The 26,013-nt window shown below is 38.2% G+C and overlaps 1 protein-coding gene across 7 annotated transcripts; it reads left to right on the forward strand.

Moving 5' to 3' along the window:
* The first annotated feature begins 9,082 nt into the window (after nt 1-9,082).
* On the forward strand, nt 9,083-25,471 carry LOC112164620 (helicase protein MOM1). 7 transcript variants are annotated; one of them, XR_002922411.2, is made up of 15 exons: nt 9,083-9,239; nt 10,556-11,093; nt 11,250-11,616; nt 12,531-12,612; nt 13,238-13,395; nt 14,349-14,542; nt 14,649-14,809; nt 16,919-17,122; nt 18,394-19,357; nt 19,496-19,734; nt 19,883-19,987; nt 20,510-22,741; nt 22,819-23,044; nt 23,567-23,693; nt 24,286-24,422. XR_002922411.2 is itself a non-coding variant. In XM_024300877.2 (15 exons), the coding sequence occupies exons 1-15, from the start codon at nt 9,234-9,236 to the stop codon at nt 25,240-25,242; spliced, it is 6,195 nt and encodes a 2,064-aa protein (XP_024156645.1). In that variant the 5' UTR covers nt 9,086-9,233; the 3' UTR covers nt 25,243-25,471. The 7 variants fall into 7 exon arrangements, 5 of the variants coding, with proteins under 5 accessions (XP_024156645.1, XP_024156643.1, XP_024156644.1 ...); XR_002922410.2 differs by having other exon boundaries at nt 23,567-23,688; nt 24,286-24,417; XM_024300877.2 differs by lacking the exon at nt 23,567-23,693 and adding an exon at nt 24,875-25,471 and having other exon boundaries at nt 9,086-9,239; nt 13,307-13,395; nt 24,286-24,705.
* The last annotated feature ends 542 nt before the right edge of the window (nt 25,472-26,013 follow it).

The raw sequence follows: 26,013 nt of genomic DNA on the forward strand, positions 1-26,013 counted from the left end.
GTGGGCCTCTGGGATTGGACTTCTGGGCTGCCTTCTTTTCCTTTTTTTTTTTTCTTCTGCCGATTTTTCTGCAGGCCGGTTCAGCTGCTTTTCAATAGGTTTTTGGAGTTCTGTTTTCAGTTCGTGGATCCTGGGATCGAGACGCTGCTGGTGGCAAAATTTGGTAGCAATTGGAGGTCCGGAATGTGGTGAACCGGTGCAGGGATCCCTTTTTTTTTTTTTCTTCTTAAAGGGCTAGTTCGATACTTCAGGTGACCGGTTCGGTGGTTTTTCGGCCGGTTCTGGTGGTTCTGCCACCGGTTCTGAAATCCTGGGATTGAGGGCTTCAATATATGCAACGGTGGTGGCTAGGGTTTGAAGGCTACGAATTTAGGGTTTCAGAGTTAGGCTGATAACGTGTTTAAGGAAAACCAAAATTGGGAGAGAATTGAGTCGTGCTTTCATTGATAATAAGGGCCTCTTTATATAGAGGATTACAAGACTTAGAATCAGAGTTGTATAAGGAAAGATAATCGTACAATTAATCGGATATCTATGAATATCTCCAAGAATATCTCTAATTCATAACCCTATTACAATTAGGTCAAGTAACCTAGAGTTTGGGCCAGACACATATTCTGGATTTATTTGAACAAAAATCACCGTCTCCCACTCAAAGTTAATCCTCCAACCAAACCTTGAACGAAGTCTAGTTGATTATAATTCATTGTCTATAATTGTCATTTTACAAGAGGATATATATGTAATTCATTAATTTATAAGATATAGAGGTCAAATGAGCAAATTTGGAGGTCCTAATAGAAATCATTTTATCTCTTTATCCGATTTCAAATGTCAACTCTGTTACAGCTAGCTTCGTCGAGATGTGAAAGTAATTAGATATTTAACTGTATAAAAAATAAAATACAATAAAAAAATTGATGGAAGCCTCTTGCAAATAACAACTTCGTCTGTAAAATTGCCTACCTATTTATTTTTGTTAACTCTTTATTTTTAACTAAATAGAGAAACTAAAGTCACTTCCCTCTGTTGTAGCTCACTCTTGGAATTCTAAAACAAGCTCTAGTCACTATGTTGCTTGAAGAAAGTATGTGTATGTTGAACGAGTAGTGAAGGTGACTACATGTCTAACTCTATAAAATATAATTTTTGCATATGGATATTTAGTTGGTAAAGGTGCCTCTTTGTTAAATTTTTTATTTTTTTGTCTTTAATTTCTAAATGAGTAGAAAAATTGATGCCAATTCCCTCCGTTGTAGTTCACTTGGGTCTAGTAATCCTAACTTCCTAAGACAAACTCTAGTCACCAAATTGGGTGAAGAAAGTCGGTGCAAGTCTAATGAAAAGTGAAGGTTGTAATTATTAGATATCTAACTCTTAAAAAAAATAAAAAGAAGAAGAAGAAGAACATTCCTTTGGAAAGCCAGAAACTTAAGATTATTGTATGAAATATAAACATCTGCTGACCCAATCCATCTTCCATACAATAATTGTTTGAGCCCAAATTAATAAGTCCATGACTTATAATGTTGTGAATAATAGTGGGCCAATACCTGTGGCCCAACAAAAAATACCCGTGTATGTCAAAGCTCAATTAATGAGACGTAATGTCTCTCAGATTCCTAATTAATTAAGGAATTCAAGAATCATGGGGAAACTTTAATGACAAAGATTCACATAAGAGATAATGTTGAATTCCTATTAATTAGGAAGTAGAATCCGGCGAAATTCCAATAGAAGAATTCAAGCAAAGTTGGGAATATTATTTGCTTGGAAGCTAAGAAACCAGCCTGTATATAAAGAGGGCTAGGCGAAATGACAGGATTTCACCTTAAAATCCGAAGTGGCCCTGTAGAACTCATCTTAGGAAAAATTATACCAAAACATCAAAACTGTAAATAAGATTTTAACTCAAAGATCGCAACAACATAATTCAAGTTCTAAATACTTAACTTTACGACACAATTCAATAGTCTGGTGATCAGAGCAATCTAATAATTAAATCAATATATTACATAAGTAAGTTAAACAGTAACTTACAACGAAGAAGGAAGTGGTGGACACTATGCCTCGACTCCTACGCACGTTCAACCTCAACTAATCTGCAGACTGGGCACGAAAAACTAAAAAGCCCTAGAAAAAATATTAGAAAAACTGTTAGAGTGAGTGGATGAAAAATAAATGATTTCAAGGAAAATAAAATAAAATAAAATGTAATGCTTCGCCAATTTTATTTTCATATGAAAACCAAACAATACAATACGAGTTCAAAAAGAATGCTTTTAACTGTTAACGGAAACAGGCATCTCAAAACCATTTCAAATCTTGTGAAAATACTCTTTGTCAAGACCCACCCTGAGATCTCACCCTAGAAACCGAGGTGGCCCTGCGGGGCCCACTTATCGAGAAAATCATGCCGAAAATTCTGCAGAACCTCCCCTAAAAGTGGACAACCCAAAAACCTGTTAACCAATAAACACTTCTAAACAATCACTTTCACAACCCCTCGGAGCCACCCTGCTCCCAACACCGAATAACTTCACAATTTAGAGAAATAAAGTTATCCAGGTATCTCAAATTACAACCAAGTTATAGGTTACAATATTAATACAACAATCTCATGGTTATCAGAGCAATCTAAAGCCAAAGGAAAACGATACATAAAGTAGGTTAGCAAGTAACCTACGAAGGATAGATAGCAGCGGTGGTGCTAAGTCTCAACTCTTAAAACCGAACAGCTACTCTGCAGACTGGGCAAAATAAACTGAAGGGCCCAGGGGAAAGTACATAAAAACATTAGTGTGAGTGGACAAAAATAAGTAATTGTAATGGAAAAGGAGTTTATACTTTTCCACATTTATTCATTTAAAAACTCGATGCATGCAACAATGGTAAACATTTATCTTTAAAATCGAGAACCTCGTAAAGACAAGCCAACCCCGCTGGTTAAGGAAAGTCAGACTAGCCCCGCTAGTCAAAAATAATATAATAAGTAGGGGAAGATGATAGCCATACTAGTGAGCCTCCTAGGCTAAAGTACTCCTATACTCCCATATATACCCTTACGCCACTAAGTGTAGTGATTAGGATACTGGGCTTCAACATTAATGTTACAAAGATAGTAACCAGTGCTACAAAGGCGAACGGGCTTTCGTGATCCCATCACGTCACCACAAAGGTGGACTCAATGCTAGCATGATAAAAATCACCCCAAAGTATGGCACAAGAAAACATATTCGAAAATCCAATAAATCCATAAATATATAAGGCTTTCCCATCTCTCACAAATGAATTTCCAACGACGTGTCCCACACGCCAAGATAGTCTCAAGTTCAAAATAAATAGGCGAGAAATAATAATAAATCATAATCTCGTAAATCGAAATCAAATTCCGAACACAAATCATAAATCCAAACCCAAGCATAATAAATTTATATTCGAAATTCGTAACTGGGATAAATCATAATCAATCTCTAAAAATCATCATTGAAAGCAATTCCACGAGATAAAACGAAATCAAATCATATGCTCGAAATGTATTATAATAATTAAATAAAGCATTAGTTTAAGAAATAAATGCATGGATCATTATTTAAAACAAAAGTCCACTCACAATAAACGGCTAATCTTGCCGTCGGTCGGAATCTTCCTCAAATGGGGCCTCCTCTCGTCCTGTACAAAATAATCGTTCGTGAATAATCACAGGACGGAAAAAATAATTTTCTGATAATTGAAATCGAATTTCTAATTGTTTCCTTAATCTCAACTCTGTAAATCTTCTCCGATAACCATCCAAATTTCACCAATCTTCATATATAAACTCTACAACATTTATAGGATTTTATGGCTAAAAAATAAGAGTCGGAAGGCAGCCCTACTCGCCTCCGCGCGTCACCAACAGTGGCGGCTCGTGGGGTTTACGAGCCACTGGCCACCACCTCCGATGGCCGCCAAATTTGGCAGCAACACCTACTCACCAAGCCCAACATTTATCTCAACTACAACAAATTCTAATGTTACCTTGAATTGCTTGAAATCGGCTGGTGAAAAATTTGCAGAAATTCCAAAACCCTAGAATCAGATTTTTGCTTGATTCCCCCCTTACACTGCAAATTGATGCATGAAACTTGAGGGGAATGATAAATGGCCCGAGGCTCCCCTATTGGATTTGGTTTGGTGGCCGGAGGTGGCCGGAATTGGAAGAATCGCCGAAAAACCTCTGACTGCTACAGTGAGGGTTTTTGCTTTGAATTGGGGTTTTCCGGCCAAATTGCCGTAACTCACGGTCACTAGTGTATAGAGGAGGAAGAGGCGCTCCTATATTGGCCGGTTGCACACCGGTTGTTGGCCGGACGGCGGTGAATCGAACGGAAGAAGAAGAAACCAACGGAAACAAGGGAGAGAAGAGAGAAAAATTACTGTGGTAACTTTCCATATATACCCAATTTACCATGAACAGTAACTTCCGTATTTCACCCATAACTTCCGCATACGAACTCCAATTTTTACGTACCATATATGCACGCGCTCGGTTTAACGTCCTCTACAATTTCATGAAGAAAATTTTCTCAAAAACTGACCCGAACAAAAAGTCAATTTTTAGGGCCACTAAAATTATTGAAATGAAGTAAAAGGGAAAGTGATTGTCGTTTACCGTCTAAATGGATAGTAAACTGATAAATTAGGTTCGGGAAGTCTTACTCATCCTCTGTACTAAAATATCAAAATGGACTGTAAATCAACTCAAAATCCTTTTCAAAACCTCTCTAACGATATCTCAATATATACTGTAACTCGTCTCATTTAAAAATACGCGATGATGATTAGAGGGTACGCTAGTTATCGATCTCATGCCACCTAAAGGGTATTGCTGATCGAAATACAAGGAGTCAATGGCTAGAGAGTATAACCGAATAACCATCTCATGCCATCTGAAGGGTAGTGTTGACCACATGATGAATCAGAGGATATTGCCAACCGGAATACTATGAGGTGATGGCTAGAGGGTATTGTCGACTAATCATCTCATGCCATCTAAAGGATACTGCCCGCCAGAATATTGTTTGGTGGGTACTATCGACTAGACTATTACCTGGAGGGTACTGCCAACTAGGTAATGCATGCATGCGCTACCATCATCATCTCTCATAATTTACCTCCTCAATTTGTAATCCAAACTCATTTACTCTCAAAATATTTTTTAACTCATCAACTTTCTGAAAACAAAGTTCTCAATAACTCAAGCATCGGAAAAAGCTCTATGAATACTCCTAATTGAAAATATCTCAAATCCAATAATAAAATCTGGAAAAAGAAATCAACATCAACTTCAATCAACATCGGAGCCATTTTGTCGAAAGCATAATATTAAGATATACTTGTAAATCATAAATAAATCATAAACTCAATACCAAGCCTCAAACATTATCAAATTAAATCAATATGAAAATTTAATACTCGAAAATACAATACTGCATGCGTATTTAATTTAAAAAGCAAATGTCCACTCAATGAATTATGGCTATGATGGCCGTCCGATGAATTCCTCCTCAAGCTCGATCTACACATGTTCTTGAACAAATTGATATTATGAATCACTGTTTTCGAGAATCAAAAATAAATTGACAACAAAAAAAATGAAAACCTTAAAACAATAATTTCTCAAAAGCTCTAAATTATACCAGAATGAGCTCAAATTTCATAAGTTACTTTTACTCAATAATTATAACAACCTATCGAAAAATGGGGTCGATCCAATGGTCAGATCATCACGTAGAATACCCCAAAATCTCGAAGCTTTAGAAATCTTTATCATTTCTCAAAGGTCCACCAATCATAACAAAATTCATATCTACATGTTCATAATGATACACTCTACCTAACAGACCAAAGCAGAAGGCCAGAAATAGTCGGATGAGCCCTATGCTCCGCCATACCAATTGTTGATTTGGAGAAAGAAATTTATACCAACATGTTCATCATCAAATGAGGATCAATTTCTATACTTGCAGCTAAGGTCAATTTGACCTAGATCTGCCATAATTTGATTCAAAAGTCTCGGCACCCAAAAACTGCAACTTTTTTATTCCTCCTTCTCCGAATAATTCGAACTAGGTGATGGTTATAGGGATGATCAGCAAGTTGAGAGCTTCAAAACCTAGGTGGTGGCATCGCCGGAGGTGGCCAAAAAAAAGAGAATCGACTGGATATATAAAACGGGTCTGCCACCGTAATTCTTGCTTTGAACCTCCTCTGTCGACGGTGATCAGAGGAAAGCAAGGTCGGGAAGATGACCGGCTTGAGGAGGCGTTCCATATGGGATCGGTTCGCGGTCTAGGGTGGCTAGATAGTAAAGATATCGCCGAATCCTAGTTTCCGGTTGGGTTGGTATTCGAGTCAGTCTCAAGAAAAAATGGTAAGGTCGGTGTTTCTGACCGAAATAGAAACTTTCCCAATACAGAAAGATGCAATTGCTAATTATAGTAGGTTTCTTGAAATAGTAACTTCTCATTTTCAGATCGTAACTTCTTCATACAAACTTAATTCATTGCGTGCCGTGTGTCCACGAACCTGGTTTAACGTCCTCTACAACTTCTGTGAAGAAATTTTCTTTGAAAACTAAGCCGAAGAAAAAAAATCAACTTTTGGAACCCCTAAAAGTTCTGAAACAATGGTAAAAGTAAAGATTTTAATAATTTACCGTCCAAATAATTGATAAACGGGTAACTCTAGGTATAGGGTGTAACACAAAATAACAGAACACACATCTACATCAACATACACTAGCACAACGCTATCAAATATCCCTCGGATTACTCTCTCAAAGTCCAAACTTCCCTATGAATTTGGGACAAAGTTCACATCCCTGCAAACTTGAGACAAAGTTCAAACCATTGGACTTGGGCATAGTTCTTTCATACGCTTGACCACCAGCTGTTTGACACGAAAATCCGGTAGGGGTGCAAACTGTCTCTTTTGAGCGAGTGTGCACAGGCGTGCCAGCACCGTGGGGTACAGTCGTCGGGGGAGTCCCTTGACCTGACTTCTTCTTCAAGCGGTTGTGGACGACGAGAGCACCAACCTCGCCACAAGGTTCTTCTCTAGCCTTCCGAGAAAGGACTTTTGCCTTACGGATAAGGACTTTGGTTGTGGTCTCTTCGCGTTCACCGTATCGATACTTAGTGTTGTAGACTAAGCAGAGCAATCACTGGGAAGTTGTGAGAAAGCACGGGTTTTACTAAAGCGTGACTTTAGCTTCGCTGGGTTGCAAGGGCGTTACCCTTGCTTCGCTGGTTGAGAGAGTCTCGGTGGCAGTGGTACTGGCAGTCGGCTCTTAGAGAGACTAGGACTAGCACGCGGTCATCGGGTTTCAACGAGGTTGAAGGTTTGCTCTGGGGAGGCTTTGTAATCGCTGGGATTGATTGATTTGAGAGAGGTCTTTCTTCTGTCCTTGAACCCTAGTATTTATACCTAGGGCTTTGACTGTTCTTTGCTATAGAAGGATTATTGATTGAAGTTTCCTATTCAATCTCTGCTACTTGATTCCAATAAGGTTTCATTTTCCCTATGGATTACGGAATGGGCGAAGCTGTAACCCAAACCCAAGCAGGCTTTTTTTTGGGCCGCAGGTATCGGCCCCGCTATGCTAAATCCACTAAAGGATCTTGCCAAAAATACTTTTGGGCTCAAACACCAGCTTCCCTTGAGCTTGGGTATAGTTCCCCGCGAGATTTAGGATTAATTCTCCTTGAACTTGGGTTAAATTTCACACCAACCTCACCCTATTGCTAGCTCTACTAAACCAATTGATTTGTATTGACTAATCTGTGTCGATAACAAGCAAGGTCGGCCTTTGGCGAGTTGTAGGCTTGGTGAAGGAGAAAAGTTTTTTCTTAAGGCAACCAAAAGACTTTGCCTAGAGTTTATTGCACTCGAGGCCAGCATTTGCTAGGAGAATAAGTCAAGAAGTGCCAGGTTGCAACATAAACTCGGCGAAATAACAGCACAAGGTGTTGACACGCTCGCAGAAGTGACTGCAGTAGACAACATCACAACAACCAAAATGGACAGTTTGGTAATTTTTTTTCTTTCAAAAAACCCAAAATCGAGTTCACGACGACGTGATCCCTTCAGCTCTGATAACATGTTAAACGATGACAAACGTGATCTGTGACCCACTATAGCATCGATATTGTTCTAACTTAACCATCTGTTAAGCGTTGAATTTTAACTTAAAAGATCTCGATACAATTAGATATGAGTTATCCACTTATAAATTATATTTTCTTTTAAAAAAGTGGGATCCAATGTGCCTAACTAATATCACACACGTTATGAGGAATGGGGTGAGGTGAGAAATAACAAAAAAACAAAAAAGATAATAAATAGTTTTGACACGGTAAACTAGAAACTTATAACTCTCTCAAGTTTCAACTCTTGTTGAAAGAAAAATCTTTTCACGAAAAGTTAATGTCTATGTTCATGAACGTATTTACAATCACAATGTTTTCATTTGTGCAAATTAGTAAGGCCCACCCAATATGTGTGCGGAAAAAAGTTAAAGACAGTGAAAAGACTTTTCATACAACTGCATTTACTTATTGAAAATTTTCTAAATACATGTTTCTCTTTGGCCGTATCTAAAATTCTAATAAATACGTTACCCTGAAACTCATAAATTATCTCTCTCTACGAGCATCTCCAACAGTGATACTTTTTTTCCTAGCTAAAAGTGAAATATAACTAGTTAGCTATTGAGTTATGCTCCGGCAGAATACCTAAATCCCAAACTAAATTTAATTTTTAGTTAAATTCTCTCCATCTCTAGCTAAATATAGCTAGAGAATTTAGCAAAAGTTAAATTTAACTTTTGTTTAAGAATTATGTTGGAGTAGAATTTTAGCCTAAAATTAGTTAAATATTAAATTTATTTTGAAATAAGTAGTCTCTTGGAGATGTCCTAATCTATTTTGAGGAAGCAGTTTCAGAAAAATGGTGATAGTGATAAAAGTCATAAAACCAAAAACATGAAATGACAGATTCGTCCTCGTCCACGTCCACGTCCCACGGCAACAGGCAGTAAGGTAACTCTTGTCTCTACTACTCTTTGAAAGCAAGAAAATCCTCACAAACAACACGTCGCTTCATTTTGGCTCCCCATGGATTTCTGGGCAGGACTCAACTAGAACAACCCTAAAAAATTTCTCTGATATCATCGAAGCACCGAGCTTTTGATGCAGGTTTAGTCACAATCTTCTTTAATATTTGTTCTAATTTTTCAATCGTGCCTGAAATTGTGCCCTGAAATTGCGATTTTCAGTGATTAGGGTTTTGGTTTGGTTTGCGTTATGTGATTTTCTGTATTAGCGGTAATTCATGGCGGGCGATTAGGGTTTTTGGGGTTCCACATTGTGTGAATGGGACTCGATGTTAGCTGTTTTCCTGGTTTTGGTTTTCGGTGCCAAAGCTTTTAGGCAGATATGCAATGATGTAAAAGCTGGATTATTGGACTCGGATATACATTGATGTGAGTGGGACTCGGTATTAGTTGTTTTTCCTTACTCAATGTCTCCTTTTTGAGTTTTGATTCAATGTGCATTGTGAGGTTTGTTGGATTACCCGGCCGAAGGGACCGGCATAATGATGTGCCTTCACTATCGGACCGATTGAAGTGCGTTCGGGTGAGTAATGCTGTTGTTGTGTAGTGAAGTTGCTTTTTATGGCTGAAGTTGTTTAGGGTGGCGAGAGAGCTGGGGCATTGCAGCGAGGGCTCGTGCTCTTTTGTTGATAGCAATTTGCTTTTGGCAAAGGGTTGGGAGGTGACAATCTTTGGGGTTTAGTGTTGTGGCTATTAATTGGGTGCTTTCCATGGAAAGAAATAGAAGAGTTTTCGAAAACTACGTAGGAGAAGGAGTGGAGGAGCTGTGGGAGAGAGTACTATTTTGATAGCCCTGTGGGAGATGAGCCTTTATTGTACTCTTTTAGATTGGAAGGCAGCTTCAGACTTTGGTTTTGCCGTGAGTAGGGTAGTTGTCTGTTTCTTAGGTGTTGGTCCCCACCCCAAATTCGCAACAGCTTAAGCCTTCAAAGACAGTGGTAAGCCAACAAAATCTGTTTGGAACAATTTTGATCATCATTCCAAACTCTCTAGTAGTCCGGTAGAGTGCTTTGATTCCTTTTTCAACTAATTTCGAAGTTCTGAGAGAGATTTTGTTATTGTTAGTACATACTTTGGGCGTTTTGGGGTCCAAGGTCAACGAAGTAGGTGATAGTATTTGATGTTGTCTTCAAAGTTGGATTGTGTTTTTTTTTTCCTCCCATACCATCGGTAGATATCAGGTTTCTGTTATTCACATCCGATGAATTCTTCTGATGTGGAATATTTAATGATATTCTCATGTGCTGTGATTATTAACATATTATATGTGCAGAGGTGCTCGATAGCCCTGATGTTAGATATATATATATATATTTTTTTTCCTATCCTCTTGCTGTCATTTATGGCTGGTGAATCTCTGAACCTTAAAGTCTTCTGGCAATCTTCTATTGATTACAGTTAAATATGGCGCATGATACCCGATCTAGTCGGAAAGTCAAGGATGACGAAAGTACCAATTCAATTGGGAGGCAGATTAGTAGTAAAGGATCCAGCACTTCAGGCTCCTCAATGTCGGATACACCTGTCTTAAGGAGGTCTTCTAGAGAAACATTGTTGAAGAAAAACAACACTCTGAGCCCTTCTAGTACTCGGAAGTCTGAACGTCTTGAGAAACAAACACCTGAAACTCCTCCAGTTAAGAGGAAATCTGAGAGATTTGAGAATAAGTCAACCCCGAGTCCTTTAAGGAGGTCCGAGAGAGGCAAGACTCACTCATCCACTTCTTCTGCATCCAAAACATCTGATAAAAGCTTGGATTCGTCATCAATGAAGGGGAAAAGGGAAAAGAAAGAGAAGAGTGTGAAAGAATTGACTTTGGGAACTAAAGAACTTCGCAAAAGTGAGAAACAAAATGTAGGACCTGGGCAAGTCAAACAAAAAAGGTTGAACACTCGTGATTATATCGCATATCACCAACGGCGCCTTAATGCACCAGGTAAATGACTGACTGTTGCGTCATCTCTTCCCTCCCCCCAGCCCCAAACGAACAAACAAGTAGTCATTCTCTTGAAGTCATTATATAATGTTCTAAATTGTTGTCACATTGAAACTGCTCACTCTAATCATTCTCACTGTTCTGCTTGGATTTTAGATCATGTTCAGAAGCAGAGTGAAGAATGTTCACCTCCACCATGTTATAAGGCCATAACTGAAGAGATTAATCATGCACCTGAAAGGGTACAGGTGGATTGTGCTGCCATGGGAAATTTTAAGACGCCAGAGTTGGCAACTTCTACATCGAATGGAAGGATTTCTGATGTTCACACTGGCTCAGAAGGCAGTGACTGTATTACACCTTCTAAAAGAAAAAGGAAGATGGTTGATGGAGGATCTGATTATGCTGGAGTAAATGCAAGTAAAGATGTCTGCACAGGGGTTGATACTGTCTCGTCTTTGCCATCTGGGTCGACAGGAAATGTTCCAGTTGAAACCTGTGGTGTCTGTTTCAAGCGACAAAGGTATTACTATACTCAACAATCATTCTTTTTCCTTTTCTATAGGTGATGGTTTCCAATTGATCTACATCTAATGACATCAACCATTAAATAGATTTCTTTTGGCTTTAGTCCGGTGATGTATCCTGTACTTGAAGGTCCAGAATTTGATTACCCTACGTTCCATATTCAGTTTGGCAAGTTTTGAGTTATCTTATTTGGGGCTATGACAAATGATTTTAGATATTTGTTTTAGATAAAAATTGTTACTGCCTTAAGCGGCAGCTTGATCAAAATTTCAGATGATTTCTTTTCGATGTTGTTAATTTAATTTTTTCGCTTGCAAGAAGTGAATATAGAGATATGCTAAGAAGCAATTTGAGAATTTGAAATATCAGTATTTCTGGTCAATAGAGAGAACTGATTAAGAAGTGAGTATATTCTTCTATTAGTTTTTCTAATAGTAATGGGCCTTTCTGGCCAGTGATCATAAATTCTATGTTTCTACATCTTTTGAATGTTTAGGTCCTAGTCTTTAATAATTATGGTATAATTGGTTGCCGCTGATTTATTGTTGTCCATTACTGTTAGCCGGTGGAAGCTTGTGTGAAACTTCTCTGCAAACTGAGCATCATTTTGTTTCTGCTAATATGCTCACATGATGTAAATCTATGTTGCATTGTTGTTACTCATAAGGAATTCATTTGAAGGGGCAATTGTAAATTGCAATAGTATGATTTACATGATGTCTGATATAGTTTTGACTTCTCATTGTATCTAAGTTGGATATAGAATTAGGTTTGTCAATTCTGAGCAATCATTGTGAACATTATGTCAGGGTAGACGATGATCGGTGTTGCTTGCAAATATTTTGATTTTAAAATATTCAGAGTCGCTTAACCTCTTTTTTCTCCTTGTTTCTCATTTGATATAATCAGGGTAGACAATGATTCAATGAAGCAGGAATGTTGCTCTTGTGGAACAAAACTGAATCAGGAGTTATCTGGTGCTGTAAATGAGGTTTGTTATCTCCCCATCCCCTTCTTCTCAGCTTCCATACTACTGTTTCCCAGTTTCCACTTTCTTCGATTTAATTTCTCACATAGATGGAAAATTTATCTTTAGTAGGTCATTCTTTGTTAATACTCATATTCTAAACCCACTTAGATTTCTCGTATCCGCGTATACTAAGATATTGCACCTAATTTGTCTCATGTCAATTTGTTGGAGGTAGTCCCATCTTTGGTATAATCTTGTGGATATGGATTGTAAACAATTTCTGATCTCTTACTGAAACATTTTTTGGGAACAGATAAACTTTCCCCAACTACAAAATCAGAGAATACAGTAGTGGACTAGTTCACAAATTACCATAAATAGATCAAAACAATTTCTTGCACCTGGTCTATATTCTGTGTTGTACTGTATTTGCTTGGGATATTAGTGTTTCTTCTCTGTAATCTCTTGTTTGATAGTTGGCTTTTTTTTTAAATAAAATAAAAATAAAAACTTTTTCTTTCAAATGTCAGCTCTGCCAGATTATGCTGTCAAATTTTTAGGCAATGCACATTAACTTAAAACCTCAACGTTGTTAGTTCCAATTTATGTTTCTCAATTAGTTGCTGTATTTTCTGAAAACTTGCAGCCGGATAGTGGAGAAGTCATAGCTGATAGTACAGTGAGCCAACCTGAAAAGTTTAGCATTTGTATGCAGCAAAAGGAGTTGTCTGCAGATCTCATAACAAATGGTGAAGAAAATAGTGAAAATACATGCCTCATTTGCACTTTTGGGGGGAAGCTCTTGTGGGTAACCTTTTCTTCTGGCTTTCACATTGTTGCAACTAGATTTTATCAGCTGATTAGGAAAGTTGCTTTATGATGGTGCTACACATAGCTGTTGCAATATTCATTTTGTATCTTGTTATGTTTTATGACTTTGGATTTTTTTCGTTTATAACCGGAAAAGATGCTTTTGTTTCAGTGCATTCAAAGAAAGCTAGAAAAATGCCACCAACAAGCATCATTATAAAGATTTAGTTTTGTTTCCTATTCCCAATGCCTGAAAACAAGTACCCAACAGCTCAGAACACCCTTTGGGATAACCTAACAGGCTTCAATCCCCCTAAACAATTTTCCCATGAATAAGGGAAGTGGAGAAAAAATGACCTACACTGTCCACCCCAGGTTTACAAGAAATGCACCAATGACGAGAAGGCCTCTCTTTGTCTTTCTCTCCATTGGCGTGCGTTGTGTCCAGAAGTACTACCGGAAGTTCAGTTCATTCACTTTTACTGTCTTATGGTATTATCAGTGTGGTTAAAGTTGTTTAAGGAGGGAAAACTGACTTGGGATAGTACAGCTTTATGTAATTCTCTATCAAGAGTAGTTGTTTGGGTGGGAGGAAAACGCGGTATAGTGGTAAAAGATGTAATTGAATGAGTATTTTTTTTGGGTGGTGTGGCTGGAGAGGAGTTTGGGGGAGTTGTAGATGCTAGCGGTGGTATTTCAGATGGTTTAGGGATAGTTCCTTTTTTGCACATTTCCTTTCTCTGATTCCAAAGCTTCTCTGCAAGTTGTTTTATTTGCTGCCTTAAAATACTTTGATGTACTATTTATTCACAACTGTTGATCACTAGGCCTTGGAGATCAGTGGCCACCTTGTCTCTGTTACTTTTTCTTACTAAGAAAAAAAAAATCTAAAAATTTCATTGCTTGGATGATATGGTTTTCTTTTCTTATAGTTTGGTTCAATTCAGGTGCTGTGATGGAAAAGGATGCAAGAGAAGCTATCATCTTTCATGTCTAGATCCTCCTATGAATGCTGCTCCTATTGGAGTTTGGCACTGTTCTGTGTGTGTTAAGAAAAAGATAGAATCTGGTATACATTCCGTGTCAGATGGACAGGAGTCACTCGGGAATGCTAGACAAGTGGAGGTATCAGATGCTGATGGTATGAGGAAATTATGAAAAGTTGGGTTCATCTTTGTTTCGGACAATTTGCTTAGGGCCTCTTTATCATTTTTACTTTTGGTTTCCATCTTTGTTTCGTTTTTCAGATTTTTCCAGGTTTATAGAGTACTGGGTTCCTGTAGAGATATCGAATGTTCAGCGAGAGCTATACTGTGAAAAGCTACTGTTAAACCCCTCATTACTTCAGTCATCTTCAACAAAAGATCTTGTTGGAGCACTCCACGATCTACTTAGATCTACCCGAAAGGTTGGTTGCTTTTGCTTTAATTTGGTTATGGTTGCATGAGGTCTGCATATCTTTTCACTATCTACTGTATTCTAATTTTCCCATGGTTTTCATAGTCTGTATTTGCTTTGATTACAACATTGTATTATTGATTTTTAAGAATATCATTGCTTGAAAATTTGTATTGGCCTGGATATGGACATTGGGATTTATTAAGTTGTCCCTTGTATGTTGATCTTGATTTGGATAATTTCAATATTGTAAAAAGATGCTACCAGTAATATACTGATCTTTACTTTGGAATTCATGTTGTTGGTGCAACGAAAAGAGATCTGAAACTAGAATATCTGCAATCACATGTTTTTCTTTAAGAAGAGACAACATTTGTATTGAATCCGAAATTCAGTACAATATGTGAACAAGGAGTACAGTGCAACTAGATAACCAAAAAGACCAAAAATACAGTATAAATCCACTTCCTTTATTGAGGGGTCAGCTAATAGTCTAAATTCCGTAGAAACAGATGCCAAATATGACCAGAATCTGACTTTTTACCTCAATTCGGTGGTCCTTTTCTTTTCCCATGCACAAAACCCATAAAACTTTAGCTTACCATTCTTGTGTAACATCTTTTGCTTCTTACACATCAAATAGAAAAAACCTCCTGGTATAACCTAGCTAACAGTCACTTTCATAGACCATTGGATGTTTTAAGTAGACTAATGGAGAGGGCAAAAGAATTCAGAGTGATTGAAAGTCTACTTTTTGGGATGAAAATGTTGAAACGACTCATCCTCAATTCACCGATCATACATTTTCTTTGTGAAGGATGATTATCAGAAATGGGCCAACTGAAAAAGATTTTCTTTGCCATTCGGGACTGGAAATCAATAGAGCCAAGTGCACTTTGGTAGGAATAAAGTTTTTTTTTTTCTTTCTTTCTTTCTATTGATTGGTAGGATTAAAGTTAGAATTAGCGAAGTAGAGAGTTTGGCAGAAAAGGTTTTTTTTTAATTAGTTATTTATTTTAAATTTATTTTATTATTATTATTTTAAGTTTGTCACCCCAGTTAGTCTATGGAATTGGAAGTTGGCTTTAAAATACTTGGGGAGTTGGCCTTTAAAATACTTGGGGCTTCCATTGGGTACCCAAAGGCTTCCTCATTCTGGAACTCTGGTAGGGTTGAAAAGTGGTTAGAACTTAGAAGGATGTTAAAAGGCATTGTTCTCAAGGGTGGGCAGATTGACATTGATTTAAGCAGTTCTGGGTAGAATTGGAGAAGCCTAGAAGGACAATCTAATGAGGTGGAATGTGGTATCCAAAACAGGATAAAAGGAGTTTTGGGAATTGGAAATTTAGTAGCAAGGGATATTTCTCTGTTGGGAATGGGTTTGGAGAATCCCATTAGATTAGATATTCTATAAGTTATTCTGTAATAAGAAGTGGGGTTCTCATGCCCAGCTGCCGGGATGCAAAACCTGTTCTTAAAGGATCAACTAGTATCACAATGGAAGACATTCTCCTGGAATGCACCAATTTGCCCAGTGTTTTCAGCTTTGGAATTGGGGAAAAAGTGAGATTTTGTAAAGACTTTGGTTGGGGGGCTAACTGTTTGAATTGTACTTTTTTAAGATTATAGATTATCAAGATTCCATAACACAACAGAAAGTTTAGCTATACCAAACACTCTCCCATGACTTGGAAGTTCAAGGGATGAGGAGGTGATGGCACTATCATCATTATTGTTTCTGTTAGAAAGAGTGAGTTTGGTGGGTTCAAAAATGGATGAGAGGATCTATTTCCAAAGAGAGACCGATTTGGTGTGAAAAAATATATGAGAAAAAAAGCACCAAAAGACTCCAATTTGCATCTCCTCTCATCCATGTTGAAATTTCTGGACTTCCACTAATTTGAAAATCTGTGTGAGGTACCGATAATATCCCCAGCCTCATATTCCTAATGGAGTGTCCATGGATACTTAACAGCAAAGACCATATTATTCACTCTAATGGTGAAAAGAAGTGCATTTCCTTCTTCAAAAGTTAAATTTTCATTTTATATATTTTCTTACGCCTTTCATCACCCCTCCTGGATTTGCAATAAGTTTCTTGTATGGTACTTCTTGACAGTGCTGTGATCACCCTTACATTGAGGAAGCATCTTTACAAGAGAAGGTTATGGAATTTGAAGGCCTTCAAGCAATTGACAGTTTCGAAGTAAAAAAGAAAGCAATGTTGGATGCAGGAATAAAAGCTAGTGGCAAGCTTCACATTCTTGACATGATGCTTATGGAGATAAAGAATCGAGGTTTAAGAGTGCTAATCCTATTTCAGGTACACAACTTAGTAATTTAATGACATCTAGTTTCTTTTATTTTTTATTTTATTTTTGAGGAATTAGTGTCTTTTATTGTAGAAGAAAATACTTTATTAAGATATTTATAGGAAATATCAATAAATTCACAAAGAGTGCATCTACGAACAGGAAAAACTACATACACTAAGGACAAATAAACAGGCTCCTATCCAACCTTAATGTTGAAACAAGTGAACCTAAACTTACTGCTGCCTTCTTATCTAGTAGGTTTGCAAGAGTGTTTACATCCTAAAATCATTGGTAACATGCTGAAAAGCTTGAAAAGAACTTCACGTATGCGGCTCTAACCTGTCATACCCTTTATAAACTGCTATTTCTCCATCAAAATACCCCCAATTACTGCTATAACTCTGCAGACCCATCATACCTTAGTCCCTTTTCCACCACCAAAATCCACATGTTTTTCACTTAGCAAAGAGTATTGTTCTTATTAGAACTGGTGATCTTAGTATCTTTTTTTTTTTTTCAAGTAAATTCTTCCAGAGTATAATTTGTTACCAAGATGAACTTTCCTTCAATTATATTATATCTGATAGAGAGTATACTTCTGGACATGATTTGTTTCAGAGGTGGTTCCCATCCTTTAAAATCTGGAATAAGAAGACTTATTTGTTGCGGGAACTCTGATATCATTTTTGAATTTTATAACAATTTAGATTTTGAATTTTGGTAGTTTAGGGAATGTGATTTTGGTTACAGTAACATTGTTGACCAATTTAGGGCATGTGAGGTAGTAACGGTGGGATTGGATATACTGAAACCATATTAGACTTGAATGTGAATTTGGATGGTTGACCAAAATGATTTACGTAAAGAGAGTGCAAGCGCTATTTTCATACTTCAAGGAAGGTTCAGTATATGTAATACTATCATGTCTATTACTTGATTTGCAAGGTGAAGGTGTTATTTGAAACCTCAATCAAACCTGAAGGGCTGGTTTGGTATTAGAAGTTCAAGGTCTAAAGTGAAATTGCCCTAACCTTTTTGGGGTGTTTGTGTAGTTAATCCAACAAATATATCATATGGGCCAGAATCCTTAATAGAAAAGGATATACTGAATCAAATAAGTCAAAGACTCCTAATACACAGATGAATAATACCTTAAAAGTTTACACAATTACGTGTAGTTTTATGCTCAATGTAATCTAGAATGCACTGAAGGTATCATTCTAATGTTCATTTCTCATTAATTTAATGTTATATAACTATTTTCTCTTTTTATTAGCAGTCAATAGGTGGTCTGGGAATTTGTATAGGAGATATTTTGGATGATTTCCTGCGTCAAAGGTATGGTGAAGACTCTTATGAACGGGTTGAACAGGGTGTTGTTCCCGCTAAGAAAGGTGAGGCAATGGGCAAGTTTAACAATAAGGAATGTGGTAGGTTTGTGTTTTTATTGGAGACTCGTGCCTGTCGTGCCAGCATCAAACTATCGTCAGTTGATACTATTATTATATATGGTAGTGACTGGAACCCAGTGAATGATGTAAGAGCCTTGCAAAAGATATCACTTGATTCACAATTTGAGCAGATAAAAGTATTTCGCTTATATTCAACTTGTACCATAGAGGAGAAGGTTCTGATTCTGGCAAAGGAGGAAAAGATTCTTGATAGCAATTTGCTTAATATTACCAAGAATAATTGTCAACTGCTACTTTCGTGGGGTGCACCTTATCAATTTGTTAAACTGAATGAGTTCCATTGCCACAATTCGCCCGCCTCTAGTGAAAGTATCTTACCCGTAGAATCACCTCTGAAAGATGTCATCCAGGAATTTGTGTCCCTACTTTCTCAGGATGCCAAAAACAATGGCTTGGGTGGTTTCTCTGTTATCTCAAAAGCTCATCAAACTGGATTCTCTGTTATCTCAAAAGCTCATCAAACTGGAGGAGGTTACAGTACGAAGAATCTGTTGTTTGGCGAATTGAAATCTCAACATATGGGTGATGGGAAACCACTTAGTTTTTGGATAAAACTGTGGGAGGGAAAGCATCCTCAGTGGAAATATTGTGTTGGTTTGTCCCAGAGGAACAGGAAAAGGGTAAAACATACTGATGAGGAGCTATCAAAGAAACCACAAGTTGAAAGTGATGAATCTGTAAAAAAACGGAAGAAGGTGGGAAATAGTAATAATGATTCGGCCAACTTAAAGCCTGGATTTGAGGGAAAATCAATCCCTGTATCTGAGGATGGTAATTGGCTGTACTTGTGAATCATTCAATTTTCTTTTCTGACATCTTTGCAAGAGTAATGTCATGGTGCAATTAGAGTCAGCCCGTACATTGCTTGAATTCCACTTTTAGTTTCTGAAAGCATCTCTACTTTTGCAGGAGCTTCTGTAACTCCAGCAGACAATGTGCCTCACTCTTCTTCTAGGTTATCTGCATTTGTAAATAATATAATTGGTGAAAACCGTGTTTGTACTTCACATAATTTTGCTAAAAGCACAAGACCAGAAAGTGACATGTTTGAATCTAAGGAGAGAAGAAAATTGCTTGATGCCCAAAAGAGTCTGCATCTTCATTTGAAGCCAGAGATATCAAAACTTTGTGGAATCCTACAACTCTCAGTACGTATTTTGATTATCCTGCTAATTACATATTACTTTATTTCTGACTTCACACGTGCTGCTGTTCTGAACCCTACATTCCACTACATCTCAGTAAAATATAGTTTTCTTCTATGATAATATCTTTATTAATCTTACTACAATGCAGGATCTTCACAAGGTTTGGGTTGAAAAGTTTCTTGAATATGTCATGAAGAATCACAATGTTACTAGAGAACCAGCAAACATATTGCAGGCATTTCAGATATCTCTGGTTAGAATCATCTTCCTCTTTCATGCAACCGTATTGCTGTCTGTTGAGCTTTTTTCAGCCTGTTCTGAAGGAAACACAATCTATCAATTCTTGGCATTTAAATTGATCGTAGATGCATTCCAGCACTGATATCTCTTTCTGTTTCTGCAATGATTTTTGATGATTATGTTCTAACACCTGTACAGTTTAACTTTCGCTTGGTCAAAATTGATTCCTGTCTTCGTCATTATTGAAATTATAATGTTTTAGAGTCAAGAAAAATGCTTTCATTGTCACCAGCTTAATCCATGAAAGAAAATAAATCTATTACCCATATTTTGTATATTTTCTTGACGTTCCACTCAACTCTATGCTCTGCAATTCTAAAGTTACTTGTGGGGGGATTTGGAGAAGCAATTCGTTATTTTAGCCAGCGATGATGATGTGATTGTATTATCTTTGGTTTACTTCACCTTTTCTAATTCTCCTTGTTTTTTATTTTTCTTTTTTCTTTTTGTTTGTAACTGATTCTGTACATTCCAGTGTTGGACTGTGGCTTCAATTCTGAAGCACAAAGTCGACCACAAAGAATCTTTTGCACGTGCTAAGCAGCATCTTAACTTCAATTGCCAAAAGGAAGAGGCGGACCGTGTTTATTCAATGCTGCGGTGTCTGAAGAAAACGTTTCTATACCGCACAAGGAATTTTAAGGCTGCAGACCCTCCAAATTTCTCTGCACTCTCAAATAATGGTACAATTTCAAACTTGGAGGGGGTCAAATCAGGTGTTGAAGACTATCAGCTATATTTAGCAGGAAAAGATGTCTCAAAATGTATCAATGAAATTCAGAAAAAGTTCCAGAAGAAGATGAAAAAACTTGTTGAGAAGCAATCTAAAGAGAGAAGTGAACTTTTGAGATTATACGAGGAGCAAAAGGAGCAACTCGAAATGAAGCACAAAATAGAGTTGGCTGTAAATCGAATTACTTCAATGAGTGCAGATAGTTTGAGGGTCAAGGAAACTGAATTTGAAAAGGAAATTGAAGAGCATAAACACAAGGTGGACATACATTTGCAGCTTCTTGAGAAATTGCAGCTGGAAGCAAGCCTTAAGCTGAAAGAGAATGAGAACCAACGGGTAGAGGAAGTGCAAAAGTGGGTTCGTGATGAGTTGTTGAATAATTCACCTTCAAATGCACCAGCTAGACCGATTGTTGCAAATGGTGCACTTGATCCAATCACTTCTGAGGTTTTTTATAGTACTGGGAAAAACAAGGATGGCGTTTCTGGTGATAATCAAGCAAACGTTGCTACTGTGATTCCTTGTGCCAAAGAGCTGATGACTAATGGAGGCACTTCAGAAAATGGGGAGGCTCTGCTGGATGTCCCGGAAATTATCTGCTCTAGCAAAGTTGTCACCTCCGGTCTTCCTTCATTTGAAGAAAGGATTGACAAGTCTGACAAATCACCCATTTGTGATAGGGTTGTCAGACTGGAAGAGCCCATAACTGTCAGTCCACTGACTCTATCTGCTACGGAACAGAATCCTCATGGGGCTACATTAAGCATGGCTGACAGAGAGGCTCCACTGGAATTGCATGAGACCGTCAGTTCGATTCATGGGGTGCATGATGATGCGTCTGTGAACCCATGTGCATCTGAAGAACAAATCCGTGTGGCAACAGTAAACATACCAGGTAATATGGTTGAGTCGGCAGTGGATGCAACTGTCAGTTCGAATGATGCCCTACAGAATCCTCTCTCTAGGGTTCCGCCTGCAGAAATAGAAAATGGTGAAGTGCAAGTTACTGCATCTGATATTGCAACTGGGGTCAACCAGCAGAAAGGAGTTGATACTGAGTTATCGTCAGCTGCTCAATCTGTTGCAACTATAGATTCTGAGCACTCAGACCATGAAGTGGCGACCAATGAGCCTGTAGTACCATCCTCGGAGACACCAGACCGTAGTCGTCAGTTATCTTCAGCTGCTGGAATTAAAAATCAGCCAAGTAGTGAGAACCGAGTTCAAGGTACCGTCTTGGCTGCATTGACTACAGGGCAAGATGGAAATGCACACACTAGCGAAAAGCAGAATACTTGCCTACCTGTTGAAAATCTAGCGTCCCAATCTGTTGCGATCATAACATCCGATCAATCTGCTCATGAAGAGTCGGTGGCACAGTTATCTAATAGACCCGAGTTATCTTCAGCTTGTGCAATTGAAGTTCATCAAAGTATCGAAAATCAAGACAGAGGTGTTGTGTTAGCCACATCCACAGCAGTACAAGATGGAGATGCACAAGCTACTGGGAATCAGAATACATGTCAACCAGTTGAAGATCGAGTATCCCAATTAATTGCCACTGTAGAATCTGATCATGAAGGGCAGACGAATGTAGCTGTAGTACAATTGCAGCTTCCTGAGTCTGCAGCTGGTGGAATTGAAATTTGGCCAAGTAGGGTAGACCACACCTCTAACCAAGTTTCTCAGGCTCCACTGCAATTTGTTGAGAACTATTCTGTTCAATCAAATGAAACCGCTTTGCAGCCTGCACCAAGTCTTTCTTTGCATCAGCCAATGGATATACCTACTAATGGATTTGGGCTGCCTTTTTCAGACACACGGGCTACTTCTGTAACTAATAGTCGTCCTATACATGCTGCTCCCCAGGGGACACTAAGGATGCCTCAGCATTCGTACCCTGATCCACTTCAAAATGAATTGGAAAGATTAAATAAAGATATGGAACAAAACATTAAGTCTCATGAAGATAAGGTCTGTTTTGAAGTTCACCTTTTGTGCATTTTTTCTTTTCAGAAACATTTGCTGAAAATAGTTTTTGTCTTGAACAGAAGCTGCTTCTGAAATCTGATTATGACAAGAAAATAGAGGAGGCTGTTGCTGAACTTCGTCGGCAATGTGAGACTAAACTTCAGGAGGAAGAAGCCGAATTTCGGCATATACAGAAGGAACTAGATGCAAATTACAATAAAGTTTTAATGAATAAGATTTTGGCTGAGGCTTTCAGGTCTAAATGCATGGATCTTAAGGCATCAAGTGCATGTGGAGTGCAGCAAGGTATGACACTTTTGAATTATACCTCCTTCTGAGTTGTTTACTGTTTCTTTTATTTTCATTCCACATAGGACACAGCATGAAAGGTCAAAGATCCTCACTGGGCTTTTCTTTTATTTGTGTAGAGTGTGACTTTAATTTGTGAGCTGTTCAGGAAATTAAATATGATTAGAGCTTCGGCTATACGATGTTATTTACTAAGGAAATCGGAGGGGGAGGAAAAAGGGCTTATATGTGTGTGTGTGTGTGTGTGTAATTATTAATTTCAAATTTTCAATTATGAGAGGTGAAAATTGAACGATCATTTAAGTACCTAGAGTAGGGGAACAGGACAAAAATGAACGATCAACAACCATCAAGGTAAAAAGCAAAATTTGATCAAAAAGAAAATCGCCGACTATTCAGTTTGTCTTTGTGTGTGCACATTGATTCTGTTTGGCAACCACACCACTTTGTCAGCCATTTAAGAAGCGTGTCCAATAGACCCTGTGATATTCTCTGACACCATGGTAGTGGATGCTGCAGTTGCTCAGCAGTCTGGTGAAGGGGTAGTGTAGCAGAAAGAGGGGCAATAGAGAAGACGGGCCAATTTGATTTAGGGTTTGAAAAGAAAATGTGGCTTCCTGTGAGCAAGATGATTTGGCCGTGTAAGGTCTATATTGTGTCGACTTTTTTTCTTTGGCTTTTTTTATTATTAAATACAGTTGTAGTGTTATTATTGCAATATTAAAATGAAATTACAAATCATTAAGCTTGTCGGTGCATCTCTTTTAAGGTTGTGTGAGCTTACTTGAGCACAAACTGTTTATTGACCGTGTTAAAATTACTGACATGATTTTGATACAACAACCGTACAGATTACTCACCTGCTAACTCTGTCGTCTTTCATTGGTGTAGCATGTCATTTAAAGAATTGGCACCCCTGTTGCACTGTTATACAACCAGTGCTTTAAATGCAGTTTCCATTTCAAGGTTTCCAAATAGCACCTTATTTGTATAAACTAGCCCTTGTATGTTAATCTCTGTTAAGCTGAACCTGCGTCTTGTAGATTCACCATCTCGAAGTGCAGTATAGACTTCACTTATTTAAATTGTATAAGATGGTTTTAAACTAAAAGTATTTCTTGATCTTTATGCATTGTATAGTCTCATTGTTCTCTATAATATGAATTTGTGCATTTATACATTGTCGTTCCTCTCCATACCTACTTTCGTGCCATTGCTCATTGTCATTTTCCTGGCAGATGGAAATTCTAGTTTTGTCCAGCAGCTGGTTCAGTTATCTATGCAGCAAAATGCACATAGGCCTTCTTCAGTTTCTAGTTCATCGTCAACCAGCGTTCCTGCAGCTAGCCTGCAGACTTCTATTGCACCCTTACCCAGCCAGCAGGCTTCTATTGCTCCAATACCCAGCCTGCAGACTTCTAGTGCACCCTTACCCAGCCTGCAAACAACCCTACCTGCATCTGCGATTGCACCTAGTCAGCATTACACAGCTCCAATCATGCAGACTGTTCCACTTTCCCCTGCTTCTCCGTCCATTCCAGCAAGACCCCCTCACATTGGTACCTTCTCTGGCTCCACAGGAATCCCCCAAGGTGGAGGTCAGATTCGTGCCCCAGCCCCACATCTCCAACCATTTAGGCCTTCAACATCCGTTACAGGTACAACCCCTTGTCCAATGTAGCTGTATGCTGATTTCTTTGTATTTCACTATTTTGTTACTCTTGTGATTTTAGCTGGTGGCTTAAGCAGCTACAATTGATATTCAGTGAATATTTTACCCCCGACATTGTACCATCTCCTTGGTAATGAAATTTTGTTTCCATACAGGCACCAGTCCTCTGTCCCAGCAAGGTGGGATGTCAACTCCCCGTTCTCATAGCAACGGCCCTGCAACATCTTCATCACTTTCTCATATGCCACAAATGCCAGCTCCCACACAACAAACTGTTCCCTCTAGTGGGGCCCAGCATGTTGAAAGTGCAGGACGTAGCTCAACTCCTCATTCTGCATCTGCGTTGAAGTTGCTTATGGATATGGAGAACCGTTCTGGTGCAATTCGATCAGGTGGTTTGTTGCCACCACTGACTTCAAGTTCATTTAATCATCCTGATCCTGCCATTGCAAGTAGTGCATCTGCCAACCCAGTAAATACAGGTGGAACCCCTGACGTAGTTTGTTTATCGGACGATGACTAACCAGTTATTAGATTTGGATTCTAAATTTTTATAATGTTATCGCTCCATGTGTCCTTGGTGCTCTAGGTTATACAGTAGGGTTGGGATATGGCATAGGAGTTAGAAGTTGTAACTAGGAATTTGCATTGTCAAATGCGTTTTGTTCTAATTATTGTAATATAGAAAGTCACTCGATTGTTCATCTTGCAAGACCTTTAATGAGCATGGGGTTGGGTGGGTTTCGATATAACTTTGTTCCAGGCGAATTTCTTGCATATTTCCCTTCCTAAATCTTTTGTGACCTGCAAATCACTCTATCAAAGCAGTGATTCACAGAAAGTTGGGACAGAAAAAAAAAAAAAACCAACGCAGGAGAAAACTGTGTTTTATTTATTTATTTATTGGTAGAAATGATAACTTTATTGCATCATGTGGTATTATTACTGGCTTGATAGTGGTGTTCATCTAGACAGTAACTGATTAAAGAAAAGGGGAAATGATCATTTACCCGATTTTAGGCTAAAAATTGCCCACTTGCTCCACCAACTGTTTTTTAACCCCATTTACCCAAAACACTCTAAGGGATTATTTCCCCTTTACCCAATTAATTCTTTTTATTTATTTTTGGGACTTTTTTGCCCTCTCCTTCTTTCTCACTTAGAGAGAGAAATCATCCTCCACCTTGCTGTGCTCCGGTGACCAATGGCCGGTCGCCGACTCCGACGACCTGTGACCGGACTCCGGCTACCGGTCACCGGAATCCGACAACCGATGACCGGAATCCGGTCACCA

The sequence above is a fragment of the Rosa chinensis genome, chromosome 5 (assembly GCF_002994745.2).
Source record: "Rosa chinensis cultivar Old Blush chromosome 5, RchiOBHm-V2, whole genome shotgun sequence".
NCBI lineage: Eukaryota > Viridiplantae > Streptophyta > Magnoliopsida > Rosales > Rosaceae > Rosa > Rosa chinensis.

Excerpts from the sequence above, each read along its gene's own strand:
- LOC112164620 (XM_024300875.2), top strand. Across the intron at positions 13,396-14,348 it reads ACTTTTGGGGGGAAGCTCTT|GTGCTGTGATGGAAAAGGAT; the intron begins GTGGGTAACCTT and ends GGTTCAATTCAG. Across the intron at positions 19,735-19,882 it reads GTGGAATCCTACAACTCTCA|GATCTTCACAAGGTTTGGGT; the intron begins GTACGTATTTTG and ends ACTACAATGCAG.